Consider the following 16,776-nt stretch of genomic DNA (forward strand, 5'->3'; position numbering starts at 1 on the left):
CAACATGTTGTCGCAGCTCACAATTGTGGAGTAGCTTCTACAAAGGGAAGCAGTTAAGCCGCAGTAACTGCTACACGTTGTGTTAGCACATATATCGGGAGCAGCTGCTACAATGTGTAGCAACTAATCCACAGTAACTACTACACGATGTGTCAGCTCACGGTATGTGGTTTCTTCAAAAATGTGTAGCAGCTAATTCATAGTAACTGCTACACAGTGTAGCAGCTACTCTTGAGAAGCTGATACACATTGTAGCAGCATCTGACAACTACCTGTTGTAAGGTTCTACAGTAGCTGCTACAACATGTAGCAGCTTGTGCGTGATTTATACGTTATCTGATAAACCATGTAAAAGCTAAAATTAGGTGATCTAAATAAAAAACTGAGATGGAGAAAGCAAAGCATGACACTGTAAGACTGGGAAAATAATTTTTAATCAAGTTGATATACATAATATGAAAACATGGCTACTGGATTAATCTCTGCTAGAAAATAGGGCTGATAGAAACACGACTTACCAAGTTAACTGCTACAAGGTGTCGCAGCTACACGGAGAGTTAATTGCTACACGTTGTAGCAGCTACCTCTCCATGTAGCTGCTACACCATGTTGCTGCAAAGGAAAGTCCAAGTGACTGCAAGCGGTTGTTGCATAAATCGTTTAGACCTTCTACGACGACCAATCCAAGTCAGATGCTACAAGGGCGGTTTCCTGCGAAGTAGTTGATGCAACGTTTAGAAGCGAAGCAAAGGCGCGGTGTATCTTTATACAATTATTTCAGCTAGCGCCTTTACCAATTTTTGTAGGCAATAACGGTGTGGATTAACACAGCAACTGTGCGATTGAAGGCGCCGGAGAATTTTCCTACCAGGAGCGCAAGGGATGAGGGACGACGGAGGACGTTGAAGGAGGGAGTGAGCGAGGGAGAGAGAGAGCGGCGAGAGAAATTTTAATATTAAACTTTCCCGATTTTCACTCGCGAGGTCGGTCGGATGACGGAGACGGAGGTTACAAATGGGAGAGAGAGAGAGAGAGCGCGGGGAGGGAGATTTCAATTTGGGTATTTCCGCCGCTAAAGTTTTGAATAGAGACCCGAAGGGGAGAGAGAATAAAAAGAATATTTTATTTATAGGAAAACCGAGCTGACAATTCTACGCCTATGCATCGCTCACGGGCGCATACAAAATATCACCCAAAGAATGAATATATATATATATATATCACAGTTTCTGTTATTTTGCGACGGGCTGTATATATATATATATATATATATATATATATATATTTTTTTTTTTTATTGCAGTAAGATGACAAATCAAAAAATATCTACCCAACGGGACTGGTATATATATATATATATATATATATATATATATTTTATTGCAGTAAGATGACAAATCAGAAAATATCTACCCAACGGGACTGGTTCGTGTTGAGTCAATTTTATATATATATATATATATATATATATATATATATATATTAATTATTGCACTAAGATGACAAATCAGAAAATATCTACCCAACGGGACTGGTTCCTGTTGAGTCAACGCGGGGACATGCTGGTGCTGTTCCTACTGGATGGAATGTAGGTGGAGTACGGAAGGCGGCAGCTTTGAAGATAGTTGATGCCGATCTCCTCCTTATCCCTCCATCTTCCGTTCGATTCCCGTTTCTCTCTCAGAACCGACGCATCCTTCGCTTCCTCCCTCCCACCATTTCTAAGCAAGACACAGAAAAGCTAAGTCATCGCCATGGAGCCGCCCCTCTCTCAGCTCGAAGCAAGGTTCTCTCCCTCTCCTTTTCTTAATTCCCAAATCGCCCGCCTTCAGTTTTGTTGGGTGTTGGTTGATGCTGCAATTGAATCGGATGGGTTTCTTGGTCCTTTATCTAGACCTTCCATTTTCCGGCAGTTTTTTTTTTCCCACTTATAGCTGTTAGGGAAGTTGAAAGATGCAACTTTCACTTTGAATTCCGACAGTCTTTGATTTTATTGTTTAAATAATGATATAGAGATTCTTTGAGATACCTCGAGCTGGTGTGGCCTTTATTCCAAATGAAGCATTTAGATGGGCATATGGGTCGTCGTCCCCCTTCCTCACACCGGCAATGGCGGAAATTCTCGCTCTTGAAGCATTTAGATGGGCATATGGGTCGTCGTCCCCCTTCCTCACACCGGCAATGGCGGAAATTCTCGCTCTAGAATAACATTTCTCGATGACGCTGGATGAAAGAGGATAGTCTAAAATCGGAACTTGGAAACAGACTTGGATTTGTTAGAATGATTTCTCAACTGGGCTTCAACAATAACGCAGTCAAGTCCTCAATAGACCAGGAGTTTCTGTCATCCCATTGGAATGGACCTGATAACTAAACACTTTCTATTATTTAGTACAACTACTTTCCTGCGTTGTTTGCAAGTTCTTATCTTCACTTCATTTGTGTTCTATTGCGTCTCGATATGGTGTTTGTGTGGAACTGTCACAAGTTCATATTATGTTATGCAACTGTTAAAGATTGACTTGGAGGTAAATACATGCACACATTTATGTTTATAATAACTGAGTAAAATATACTTTAGTTTTCAATGTGTTGATATTCTAATTTACCTATTTCCTTTCAGCCTGTTGGTCTTGTCTGAAAACTATTGTTCATCATCAAGTGTATTTATCTTGCATTGAGCTTTGGATTATTCTTTTTATTAGTTCCTTTTTGGAGCATTTGCTCATGAACTTGTGCCCTTTCACACTAAGCTAATTATGCACAGTGCACCATCTCTTGCATTATGTTACCGATGTCTTTTTCAATAGGAATCTGCCAATGTAATATGTGAACATCCCCATGTTCTTTATTGTACATTTCAGTGACAATTAGATTCATTTGTAATTGGTTAACACCTTTTATATTAGGTGAAGATGCACATAACATTTACTTCTGGGTATGTTCACAAATAATGTGATTGAATTTTTATTTTTGATTTGATTTGATTGTTTTCCTGTGAAGGTATCTTAATGCATGCCAGATGCAGAAGGTCATACCAAATTCTTTGATGTCGTTCAGTTTATCAAAGGTAATTTCTTTGTCAAAATGGGCATATTTTCTTTATATCATTTGGTGAATTACTTTGGAAATATTTCACTGGATCTTATTAAACACAGTTGATTTATTTTTGTCCAATTCCTGATGATAGCATTTATATTTGTTCAGTGGAATATTTATGTCAAGTTTAAAGTTTTGTATTTGTTTCTAGTTTTTTTTGTCATTATTTGGTGGTTGTAGACTAATACAGGCATATTTACTTTTTTCTCATTTGATTAGAAGAGCAAAAAACCTTAGCTAAAAGCCTAAAACTATTATCAGATATACAGGATACAAGTTATGCATATGCAATCCTGAAATAGTCACTGTGCTATCACATACATAACCAATTATCTGCTTTGCCATTGAAACATTTCAATTGTCTACACGATCCTGCATTAACTTTATGCTGATGGTACACTGACTGTGTTGGTTCAGCAATGTTCTGAACCTGACAGTGCATACTAATTAAATAAATGTTTACTTGATAAATATCACTTACCACTTGGACACTTTCTCTTTGTCTCGAAAATATATCCTCATAATGGATTCTTATTGAAATTTAGAGTGAACACAGCTCTGAGACTGTTTAAACCATTCATGGTTTATTTCCCTTAGAGAAGGTCGTGAAATTCTGAAAGAAAGAACGTAATGGGACATATTTTAATTCTAGTATTGTTCTTTATTCTACAAGTCATTTTCTTGGGTATGCCATCAAAGTCTCTTGCCACTTTTGTCCCCATTGATTAGCTGAAAGAAAAAAAAATGCTAGGTCCTGGTTCAAGGATGAATAAAAGATATGAAAAATAGTGCATGTGAACCTTGAGAGTAAATAAGGTTTTCCATTATAAATATCTACATGAAGTCAAATGCTTGTAGCTGTGCGAAGTAGTGAATCAGTTATTGATATCCTGACTAAAGAAATATCAATGTGCTCAGATGATTTGTCATGTCCTCTTTAAGGCTTTCAACATTACACTTTTGTATTCCAAGTTGCATCTTTATTGACTAAGGGTCTCTATGTAGTCTCATTTGTAAATTTTAATGGTTTTCATGGGTTTTCAATGTAATAATTTATCTATTTAACTTTTTGAGTCTTGTAATCTCACTCCAGGGTTCCTACGTGATTAGATGCAGAATTATGAATCTTGGTCTTACTACTCTAAGGTTAACTCTATGTGGTCTTTGATACAAGAAGTATGCATCTAAATGATACCCTTTCTGATTCTAATAATTAGATTGTAAAAGTCTCTTGCTATTATTTACAAGCCCATGGTCCTTTTCTTGTTTGACTATGATTAAGTCCTTGTTTATGTGACAGTCTGCATTTTTCTATTATTAAGCCATTTGTCTAGATTCAATATGGATACAATTTTTAAGCTCACCAAGTGATGCCTATGTACATCTTTCTTTTCTTTCTATTCCTCTTTTCCCTTAGGTTTATTAAAGGTGAGGTTGAATATTTATTACTTTCAGGCAAAATATCAAAAAGAGCACTTTGGTCAATGCATTTTGGAAATCTTTATTGACCACTTGGCATCATTGGATATTCCCCCACTTATAGCTATGTTATCGGAAAGTTTATCTGACATTGATGCAATTAATATACGACAAAAATCATCTAATGTTTCATTGGATGGGGAAGGCCTTCTACTTCTATTCCAGTCTATCAACAAAAAGCTTCGAATTATTGATCTCATTAATTCTTCATCGTGGAAAGATGTTCTCCGGTATGCTTTTGTACAATCTTTTTGGCATTATATATTATAAGATTCTAAAATAACAATTTGATATGTTGGAATCAGCTACGCCTTGTATTGTAATGATGATCAATTGAACTTTAAGGAACATTAGTAATTGCAACAGCTGTCACATGCTACAACAATATTACATGACTTTAATAAGCATCATTTTATGTTTTGTGTTGATTCTTCATAGGAAAAGTTTCCGTAGGGTGTCTTTGGGTTTTATTTTTTCCTAGAGGATGCCTTACACTCCCTTCTTTATCCAAAGGGTGCCCCACCCTCATGTGAAAAATCATGCCTCTAAACCGACCAAAATTCACCATTTATTTGCCTTGAAAAACTTGAATTGGCTTCCAAACCGACTCAATCGATTTGCTCAAACCCCGCATTTGTCCCTCTTTGCCTTAATTGACATCGTCGATTCCCCTTCTCAAGCCTTTCTTTTTTCCTCTTCTTTCTCCTCTCTTCTACCTCCTTCATCTCTTCTGCTCCGCTCCACCAACAACAAAAGCTTTCTTCTTTCACTTCTTCCACTTCCTCTTTTGCCACAACTTTGCATTGACTCATCGAGACTCAAAACTTGAGAGTGAGAGGTGCCTACCTCATGGATGAGCTTCACCTTATAACACATTTTTGTAATTGGAATTCTGTGAACAAATGGCTATAAAAGTTGTAATAAAGTGATCATATAAGTCCTATTATATGTTTATGCGTAAGTAAAGTGTTAATGCGATAGTCATCCCTTTGCCTTGATACTTGTCATTTTCTAAATATTTTTGATAATTAAAATATTTTTAAATTAAATTAGTTAAATATTTGGTATGATGGCCTTGAATCATGCATAGCATAGGTCAATTACCACCATGGTTCGTCGAAATGGACGTGGAACGGCCGGAATAGGCATTCTGACACAAGAAGGCCTCACGTCGTTCCAAAGTTTTGGTAAATAATGTGGCTTGCTTTGGGACGCTGTTCTCAGATGTTATAACAGTAAAAGAACGGAACGATCGGAATAGAACAATCTGAATGATGTACTGTTAGGGTTAATCAGAGACAATTCCTCTTAATTATATTCATTACTCGACTCTTCTAGGACAACCACTCGCGGCCTCTTCTCCGGTAGCGGCTCACGGCGCTAGACTGTCGATGGAGGTTATTCTCCAACTGCTCGCAATGGAAAAGAACGAGGAGTGTCAGCCGACGGTGAAGCCCGCAGTGTGTCGGGGAGGAAAACAAACTGCAGCAGAGGGAAACTGTGCGGCGGCCGGGGATGATTGTCGTCAGCTATTCGTAGCAGAGCGATGCCAGGTCGAACCGTGATGGCGAAACAATGTTGTGCATGAGAGACACAATTTTAATTAAAACATGAGGTTTTAATTAAAACTATATGTTAATAATCTAATCAACTCCCAACTTTAAATTCTGAAGATTCCTAAATACCTATTATTATTGATTATTAAACTTATTTAAGCAAAATTTTAAATGGAAAAATATTTATAAACTCTCTCTCTCTCTCTATATATATATATATGCTGCGTGCTGCACACCTAGTGTAATTTTTTTTTAAACCTTAAGGTTTAGGGATTAAGTATAGTATTTAGGGTTTGGGAAGTGAAAAAAAAAAAAAAAAAGGAATACACTAGGGGTGCAAGCACCATAAGATGGGCAATATCTTACCTCCCTCTCTCTCTCTCTCTCTATATATATATATATAACCTGCGTCGAGACCGTTCCGTGAAGTGACATTGGAATTGGAATGGTCCATGATGGCTGCCTTCTTGCGAACCATGATTACCTTTGAGTTGGGTCTAGATTGATCTTGGGTTTGAAGCTTATCTTATCAACACGAGCACGACCCTAAGCATGAAGTAGCATACTTTTCAAATCTTGGTAGTGACAAAGAGGTCAAACCTACCCTTTGACGAGTTCCACAAGCCTATGGAATTGAAGAAGAGATTGTAGGATTATGTGCAATGCGACTCACTAGCATCTTCCACCTCTATGCAAAATGCAGAAACAAATTTGCAAAATCATTATTGCTAGTGGGAACTACTTGGATGTTTTTTCCATACGTGCCCCTTGCTAGGATTTAGGCCACTCCTGAACCACACCCAAGCCTCCATAAGGTAGCATAAGGAAATTAGACTTCCCTTTTGGTTGCACAAATCTATTTGGTTCGTATAGAGATAGATCCATATAAGAATAAAATATGATGTGGTTTCCTTCCCATGAGTATGAATTATTCCATCCTTGGTCAACCCTCACTTTACAATCTTTCTGTTATTCACTACAAATGAGAAAACATCTTTCTTTAACATAATGACCAAAATGTTTGATTGTACCAGATATCCCTCTTCTTTGCTATCTTAGATTAAAAGAACAAGAAAAGGGTGATGGTACCATTAGTGATCCAGAATTTTACACAGGCCCAAGCGACTTATCAAGGTATTTTTTCCCCTGAGGTTAGGGAGATTCTAGATGAGTTTTAAAATACAACTTCTGAAAAATTGCCAAATGAACTTCCACCTAACATGCTATAGATTTGATCCCAAGACTACAGTTACCTAGTTTGTCATTTGGCAAACTTGCTTACAATAATTCAGAAGGTGAAATCTCATTAATCCAATTCCCTTAACTTCCACTTCACATTCGTCTCAGTCACTAGAGTACATTACTAAACGCATCAGACATAACCATGCTGTTTACAAGAGGAAAATCACATTAGCTAATAAGCATATAAAATTTAGCGGATGTAGTCGCAAGTTTAAGATGTAGAAGATTATGTGCTTGTCCACATTCACCTTCAAAAAGCTTCATGCTTGCTCTTTCAGTTCATTCCAAATTGTATGGAAAATTAGAATTAATGCATATGTTGTTGACTTGTCTACTAATTTGGACATCTACTTTTTAATGTAGAGGACTTACTGAGGTACGGAGGGACATTAAAACCTTCCTTGGTTTGTTGATTTGCCTACGAGTCGCGTATCGACGATGTTAGCTCACACTCTCATTTGTGGCATATCCTTCTCTTTAAGTTGAGTGAATTGTGGATTTTCATATTGTGATATTTCCAGACAAAAGCACCCACCAAAACCCTAATCGTTGGAAAGAGTTTCTAGAAATTGAAGATGTTTGGAACATTGAGGATGAGTTTTAACGATTTTCCCCTGGGCTTCTTGAAGAAATAGAGCAACAATTGTGTGATTTAGCTAGATAAGCACCACTACTTCGTACCTTTATGTGGCGTTGCCACTTTGTACCTATGTGCAATGCCGCTAGACTTGATTTGTTAGTTCTATCTCTCTACTCAACATAGTCGAGTTCTTCTAATATGGGTGAGAATAATGCAGAGAAAAACAATAAATTAACTCTAAAAAACAATTAATTGAAGATAATAAATTGGAGATTAATTCAAGATTGGTGTATTCACAATAAAAGAAAATAAACTAGAAAACATTAGAGATTGGCACATCTGCGGCAAATTTTAAATTTGATTTTTGTTGTTTGGTAATTAATAGTCAATTAGCATTTTCTATTTTTGTAATAAATAGAGAATAACTATAATGTCAATTAAGTCTAACATACTTGCTTTATTTAAAATAATTATTTCCACATTCATTACTGAGTCAATTATATAAAAGAAGTCCAGATTTTGTGATTTTTTGAATTAATATAATTTTCAATTTTACATCTGGGGCCTCCATCAATTGCTTGATACATACTGAATGATTTGGTTTCACAAAAGGCAAAAAGGTCTCACTGCCAGTGGGATGATGCACCACAATTGGTTTTTGTTGGAATCGTATTGGCTACACAAACATCAATGCTTGAAATTCATGTTGTCTATTTCTAAAGGAGCACTTTCAAAAGTAACCCACAAACATAGCAGATTTAATATCAAATTAGGGATTATTGTGACAAGTTGTTTATTGAGAAAGGATGGATGGTAGTAATTTAGGCATTTGTTAAAGTATGTTTAAATTAAATCAGAGTGGGTAGTTATGGAAGTGTTTTGTAGCAACAAATATTGCTTTATGGTATTTCTTCAACTTTTCAAGCTAATTGAGACATTAAATATTATTAATGGCATGATTTTTTTTTGTGTTTCTAGTGATATTTGCCAAAGAGGTACAACATGCCAGATTTTGAACCTTCGTTTCTCTCCTATTAGGAAGCTCAACATGACTGGGAAGTTCATGGAGTTACAAACACTTAATTTAGATTCAAGTGTTCATTTGACCAGTTTCCACATCAATTGTTTTAGTTGCATGCCAAAGCTAATGAGGTTATCAATGTGCGAAACAAGGGTTGCCAACCTTTGGGTGACTAGTGCTGCACTTTCAAAACTTCATTCCTTGTCAGAACTCCGCTTCCAGAATTGTTCTTGTTGTCTTGATACTGGACCATGCCTAACGTTTGGTGGAGTGTTTAGAATGGTAAATGATAATAAGTGCTCAAAGCAGCAATCATCTTCCTACTTTGGAGGACAATGTATTGGTACTGAAAACAATTTAAAACAGACTATTGCGCAGTCTGTAGATAATGCTTTCAACAGCCTTTCTTCTAAGAATTGCTTGTTGACAAGTAATGAAATGCTTGAAAGCACTACTGAGGAATTATCAGATGAAAGTGATCCAGAATTTTCTGATATCTTTACTGAGTTCTGTAGGCAAAACAATCCAAACTCAATGCTTAGTCCATCTAAACATTCTGTGCCATCTTCTACACTTTCTTCAGTATCAACTACTATCCCTTTTTTCGCGGATGCAATGCATTTAGGTAGAAAATTGGAAAACAGTTGCTCTTTTACTGGGTGTGCAACCCCTGGAGAAACTTGTTATAAGAATGATTCCTCATTGGATGAAGTGACTAACAGTGTGGATTTTGGGAAAACTACAAGGAGCTCACTGGAAAATCATATTTCCACGCATCCTTCACCAATTTGTTTTGAGAGACACTACAGAGAATATATTATTACATCACTGCCTCATTTAAAAGTTTTAGATAATATACCTATTGGATTTATGGAGAGAGAGCAAGCTAAAGTAATTTTTAAGAGATATTTTGAGCATGCAGCTTATAACAGACAGAGTAAAGATAACATTGTCAGTATTTTACAGAGGCGTGAGGCCTACAGACCTGTTATCTCTCATATATTTTCAAGGGGCAAGCAGCAATATCGTAGAGAAAGCAATCACTCCTTTCTCAGGTCACTTTCTGCAGCTAAAGTAGGGTCATCTACACAGGCTTATTCACATTCAGTTTCAAGAATTACCAGTGGTCCAAATGAAGAATCAAAGAATTTCCGTCCAAGACAATTTGAATATCATCCTACGGACTCAAGGCTTATGGCATTTGGAACATTAGATGGAGAGCTTATTGTCATCAATCATGAAAGTGAGAAACTTGTTGGTTATCTCCCATCAGTTGGAACACTAAATAGCATTTTAGCTCTTTGCTGGCTTAAGAAGCATCCAACCAAGGTAAGCAACTATTGTCTTCCTTTTAAGGTTTTTTTTTTACATATACTGAATTTCTACTTTCTAGTTTAGTTACTGCTCTACTCACTTCTACGTTGTCCACAACAATGAGAAATCCTCATTTTGACTTATCCTACTATCACCAGATTCTTGCTGGCTCAGACAATGGTTCCTTGCAATTAAATGATGTTTGTAAAATGGCATCAAAGGTTACAGAACAATATTACACTCAGAATGCTTCTGTACATACATTTAATGAATTTCAACAGTTGACATCTGTCCACATAAATTCAACTGACGACTATTTTCTTGCAAGTGGATACTCAAATCATGTAGCTCTCTATGATATCGGCAGCGGAAGACGTCTGCAAATTTTCAAAGACCTTCATAAGGAACATATAAATGTTGTCAAATTTGCTCATCATTCTCCAACTTTATTTGCTACTGCATCCTTTGATAAAGAAATTAAGATGTGGGACTTAAGACTAGGGACTTCACAGCCTTGTTATACAGCATCTAGCTCCAGAGGAAATGTGATGCTGTGCTTTTCTCCTGATGATTACTATTTACTCACATCTGCGGTTGACAATGAGGTAAAATCCAACACAGATTGAGTTGTCTTATTCTTGCAACCATATATTTATGGCATCTTAAAAAATTCCAGGTTAAGCAATTACTGGCTGTAGATGGAAGACTCCATACTTCATTTAACATTGCTTCTACTGGAAACTCACAAAATTACACTCGATCTTACTATGTCAATGGACGGGATTACATCATCTCAGGAAGTTGTGAAGAACATGTAGTGCGAATATGTTGTGCTCAAACTGGAAGGAGGCTGCAGGATGTTTATCTTGAGGTGTTTTGCACAAACTATATTTCATGTTCCTATCTAATTATGTTTTTTCTGGAAATTTACAAAAAAATATGCTTCAATGAGTTTCCACTTGCTATATAATTCAATGAAACTAGCATTGGGGCAAGACTCAAGGGGGGAAAAAAAACTGGAGAGTGGAATTGACTACAGAAGGAGTATTACAAGATCTGTTAATTTACCAACCACTATATGTTTACTTCAATCCTCTTGGTGGCTTTTGTTTAATCAAGAATCACATAGCAGTTAGGACATACTAGATAGTTTAGGATTTTGCAAAATTGCAGTGTCTTTTGTCCTACAATATTAATTATATTCATCTTTGATTGATGTAGAATTTTATCTGCTTGGCTTTTGCAGGGCCGGGGTTCAAAAAATTCAATGTTCATTCAGTCTCTGAGGGGTGATCCATTTAGGGTGAGAATTTAGCCTTACACATACCTTTTCATCACAAGTTTGATTTTTAATTTCACCCTTTTGATTTTGTTGGTTTCGTTGTTGCATTTCAAACTATTGTCATTTATATTGATTTCTTGTATTCCACAATTTCCTACTTTAAGATCTCAGTTTAAATATTGGTAAAGATAATTAAATACTTATGTATTATTTTGGAGGATTTTCCACATGCAATGAAAAAAATCATTAAATTTATACCATATAGTAGTTATACTGCAGTGGGCTTCCTATTTTCATAGGACATGTTAATCATCAATCAGCAAATATGAATCATTTTTGCATCCATTCTTAATAATTAAAATGCTTATATCTATATCTTCAAACATTTGGTTGAGTTTCTAAAATCCAATTCACGTTGATATTAGTTCAGGGATCATGGAACTAATTATATCTGAATGGTCAGGTAGATGCTGTACAAGATAGTATTTCCAGAAATCCAGTGGGTTACAACTAGGGCTCTAATCGAGCCGAGCTCGAGCTGATCCCAGCTCAAGCTCGAGTCCCAAAAAAATAAAGAGGCTCGGCTCGAGCTCGAGCTCGAGCTCGATTGAGCTTGAGCTCGGCTTGACCATCTAGTCATAGGTTTGAGCTTGGCACGAAAAGCTCGAATTAAAATCAAGCTTTCGAGCTCATGCTCGAGCCAAAACCAAATAGAAGTGATTTTGCAGTAATTTTTTTATATTGTAAATCAAACAATAATAACTGTTTGATTCTTTCGAAAATAAACTTTCAAATTTTAAGAGTAGCTCGCGAGTGACTTGACTTATTTGCACCCCTAGGCACAACTTATAAGAAAAAGAATCTTTTGTCTGCAATCATGCTAGAGCTGAAACTTAAGTTCGATCAATTGTTCACTTTATTTGCATCATCAACCTTTGTCTAATGTTAATGTATGTTTATCTACTAGCAATTTCTTAAGAAACAAGTTAATTCATCATCTAGGTGAAGGACAGTTCTTATCTTGGCCTGCTTTGAGTTTTCAAGTTAATTCCCCTAGGCGATGACAGTTCAGGTAGAAGATTCCTTCTAAAAAGTGGTTTTTATTTCAGTAGATAGTCTAACTAGTTGCAAAACCACAAGTGAAATTCAAACTTTTAACACTAATCTAAGTTCCTAGCCAATATACTAGTTCTAAAAAACAAGTCAATAAATGGTTTCATTACTTAAACATCTCTTTCAGATTAACATAATAATGACAATTTGGTTAGTACATTTTAGTCAATTAATTTAGATAATTGGTTAGTACAGAGAGTCAAATGTTGTTCCAATATTACTAGAAGCTCAAAGATAAAAACGAGATCCTGTTTTAACACCTGCAAGAATTTGTGCAGATAATTCTTATTTGTATTCATTGAACCGATAATAAATTAACTTGTAAAACCTTTAATAAAGAGCTATTGTTGGCAGACTATTACCTATACAATATAGACGAGCTTTCATTGTGACTAGTGATGCAAGGAGCAGCGAAAAATTAAAGAAATTCAGTTACAAGCAGTTGGAACTTTGGGTTTGGATTTATAAGCAATTCTATTCACCAGCGTGTTCTATATTTTCCATCACTTGCATGGATTCTCAATGTTGCAGTTAAGGGTTGCGTTAGCAACTATATTATTTATGGAGAAGTGGAAGTGGAAGAAAGAAAGATCTTTATGCAAAAAAACCCCCTTAAAACAGACATTCTAGATGACAAACTTATACTAACAACTCTAGAATCATGTCTTGTAACATACCAATGAAGAGTTATGACTAAAGAAGAAAAGGAACGAGACTGATTTTTCTTGAAACCCTAGTTTTGGACACTCAATGAAACCTAGGGTACTGACCAAGGTTTCAAATTTCGTTCCAAGCCTGTAGCATGGGCGAAAATTATTGTTCCCTCTCAATAGACACATCGAACACTTCGATACAAACCAATACATGGTTTCGGACAGTCATCTTCTTCAACCGCAAGCGTCTTCCACAATTTTGGCCATGAGCCTCCTCCTTACTTCCATTCTCTTTCTCATTGATGCCATCAACACTACGTTTGGTGTATGTCAGACACTGATACTGTTTCATATGGGTCACAACTTGAGTGCATTTTCTGCATGGATCAGAATTTTAAACCTTGTTATTGACATTCCTTTAACCAGTCTTCTTGTCAGAGCTAGAACTTTATTCACGATACACAGTTAAGTCAGTGGAGCCATGTTTTGAAGGTGTCTTGATTCCAATCATCTCTCTGAACACTCAATCCTCTATTTTAGAAGTCTCTCTTCAAGTATTTTCATCCTTATATGGTATTAGACTGGAAGAGATTAGCCTGATTTTTCAAGTTCAGTTATTTTAGGCGAAAAAGGATGATGATCCCTTGACCAAATCAAAGCACATGTATTGGACCTCAAACATTCTGGAGTTTAATAACTAAATGTAAAGAAGAGAGTGAGTCATGTGGTGCTTTCAATTATTATTATTATTTTTTGAATAACAGTGATCAAGAACAAAATACAATCTTAGAAAAGGTTGAATGAAGCACATGGATTAGTAACCTTTTCCCTTTTTTTTTTGGGATACTTCTTGCACACTTGAGATTGTAGAACAAATAAAGAATCCGCCACCCAAAGAAACTAGGATTATACTTCATACACTGTAACTTGTGTATGTATTAAATGTAAGGCATGCTCGTATGTGTTTTTGCAAGTTCTACTTTCTTTTCTTCTTTTTGGTGTGCTGCATATGCTCGGGTGTGGGAGTTTGCTTAATATTTAAATAGAAAGGACCATAGTGAAGCCAGGTAAACGATTTAAGAAGACTTCACGGAATGTGGACGATCAATCAATTTGAGTAGTTACATTCTGCATGAATCCTACATACTCATGATGCATCATCTTCCTATTTAACACAGGACTTCCACATGAGTATCTTAGCTGCGTATTGGCGTCCGTTTTCAAAATCTGAGATTATAAAGGTACTGATTACTCGCCTGTAGTTGTTGCTCAGCAATGCTTCTGCAGGTACTGATATTCATGAAGATGCTCCATCTAATGCAAACTACTGCCCCATGTTTCTGCAGGTAAACCTGTTGCAATCCGAAGAGTGCCTCGAAGAAATCACACCTCGCTTTAAGTTCAACTCCAACTAATTAACGCAAGTTCGAGTGAAGTTGGATTTGTCAAGCAAATGAAGGTGATTGCTCCAGCAGTAGCAGCTGAAACCAGAATGGCACCCCATTCAGTTTTTTGTTTTTTTTTTGAGCCTTCTTAGATGCCCAATCGGTTGCTAATGGGCCTAGCCGATGAAGGTGTACTAGTCAAGAAGACGACGACAGCTATTGCTAGAATGTTACAATTGGTTTGCAATGCATTTGTCGACGATATGGTGTCTTTGAAAAAATATTCTGTATAGCTTGTATGTATATGTTGTTTATGTGGGCATTGTTGGAGTTTTTCTCTACTTGCTAGTTAATATATTTTGTTTTTTGTTTAATAAAATTAAAACCAGGCTAACTATTCTTTACTGTCATTAATGTATCGAAAGCAATGTGTTATTTTTGTGATCATATGAATATTTATGATAAAAGAATAAATAATATCGCAAATAAGCATGAATCCCAAATATATCTTGTAGATTTCTCTTCATCAACCTCATACAATTACGTATATGGAGCTCACAGATGGTACCATATTATGAATGTGATATGAGGAGAGCAACGAAGTGACACCACAATAAATGGAGTTATATGATAGAGCATGAGAATTGCATGTGGGTTTCTGTAAGAGGATTGTATGTGGAAGAGCGTGCAGGGGATGTGAGTGATGTACAAGTGCATAGATTCACTTTAGAAAGATTTATCTAGTCCGCAGTAAATAATTAGCGGTAAAGACATGTCAAATCTGTTTATAGCTAAGGAGCTAAGGCTTTGCCAAAAAGCTCAAAGGGTGAATAGACTCACCATAAAGGTCTATCTAAGCCGTAGCAAATGGCTTGCAGTAAGGATAACATCAAATCCATTTATGACTGGGGCTTTGTCAAAAAGTCCAATAGAGTGCATAGGTTTACCGTAAAAATCTATCTAATCCGTAGCAAACGGCTTGCGGTAAAAGTGTGCCAAATCTGTTGATAGCTGGTCACTTGCTCAAAGTGATTTCATAGGGTCTTGGCCCATGACACAAGAGGAGATGGATCGAGACGACTTGAAGTCACTGGAGACTCACAGACATATGGGAGATGCGAGAGGCATGGAGGAGGTGTGAGGCACCTGCTTCCCAGAGACACATGACATAGTGTGGACATTGATGATGTAAACCCATGAGCAGCTTGATAGAAATAACAGGTAGTGCTGGATGATACCTCAGCTTTAATACCTGGTACCGAGGACAAGCTTGCATCCACATGTGCAGAGGAGACATAGTTAGATGGTGCACGAATACATAATCATGATTCCTCTTCTAGATCTAACACTTAATCAGACAGACATAAAGGATTTTAGTATCACTTTTATATGTTTATACATTTTGATGATCAGTCTATAAAAAAATCTATCATCTTACGGGCTGTGCCAGATTGACCCGTCAATCTAGGGGGATGAGAAATTTCTAAAGTTGCGAGTTCAAAAGTTTTCAATAGGCGACAAATAGAAATCCATTTAATCTCAAAATTTTAATTTTTTTTCTTTAATCAATCAGTAGGAATGTAAATGGAATAGAAGTGTAAATGGAGCAAAGCGCTCATGAATTATTCGAAACTCGATTCGATAAAAGTTCATTTGAACTCGTTTAATGATACTCATTAAGATAAATAAACTAAGTTCAAGTTTTTACAATATTCGGCTCGTTAGCTCGTGAATATGTTCGTTAAATTCATGAATTAATTTTTAAATAAAAAATAATAATTTTGATATTGAATTTATAAATTTTACAAATATATAATAAATATAATAAATTTATAATTTATATTTATTAAAATCATTTAAGTTTAATAAAAAATAAATTTATGATCTATTTGTTAAATAAAGTTCAAGTAAACGAATTAAATTTAAATATTCGACTCTATTAGATAGATTCCTATCATTCAGCAGATAAATCCGACACGCAAGGCGGGTTCGTTTAGGTCCGTTAAATGAATTAATGACATTTAACCCAAGCAGGACTCCACCAATGACGGC

At 36.1% G+C, this 16,776-nt stretch overlaps 1 protein-coding gene across 3 annotated transcripts; it reads left to right on the forward strand.

The window, feature by feature from the left end:
- Positions 1-1,516: 1,516 nt before the first annotated feature.
- Positions 1,517-15,065, forward strand: LOC122006153. Of its 3 annotated transcripts, none has more exons than XR_006118641.1 (9): positions 1,517-1,786; positions 3,004-3,070; positions 4,555-4,808; positions 8,935-10,306; positions 10,450-10,896; positions 10,968-11,162; positions 11,513-11,594; positions 14,518-14,580; positions 14,686-14,761. XR_006118641.1 is itself a non-coding variant. In XM_042561532.1 (9 exons), the coding sequence occupies exons 1-9, from the start codon at positions 1,755-1,757 to the stop codon at positions 14,752-14,754; spliced, it is 2,556 nt and encodes an 851-aa protein (XP_042417466.1). In that variant the 5' UTR covers positions 1,519-1,754; the 3' UTR covers positions 14,755-15,065. The 3 variants fall into 3 exon arrangements, 2 of the variants coding, with proteins under 2 accessions (XP_042417466.1, XP_042417467.1); XM_042561532.1 differs by having other exon boundaries at positions 1,519-1,786; positions 11,538-11,594; positions 14,686-15,065; XM_042561533.1 differs by lacking the exon at positions 4,555-4,808 and having other exon boundaries at positions 1,521-1,786; positions 11,538-11,594; positions 14,686-15,065.
- The last annotated feature ends 1,711 nt before the right edge of the window (positions 15,066-16,776 follow it).

Source organism: Zingiber officinale, chromosome 7B (genome assembly GCF_018446385.1).
Source record: "Zingiber officinale cultivar Zhangliang chromosome 7B, Zo_v1.1, whole genome shotgun sequence".
NCBI classification, from domain to species: domain Eukaryota; kingdom Viridiplantae; phylum Streptophyta; class Magnoliopsida; order Zingiberales; family Zingiberaceae; genus Zingiber; species Zingiber officinale.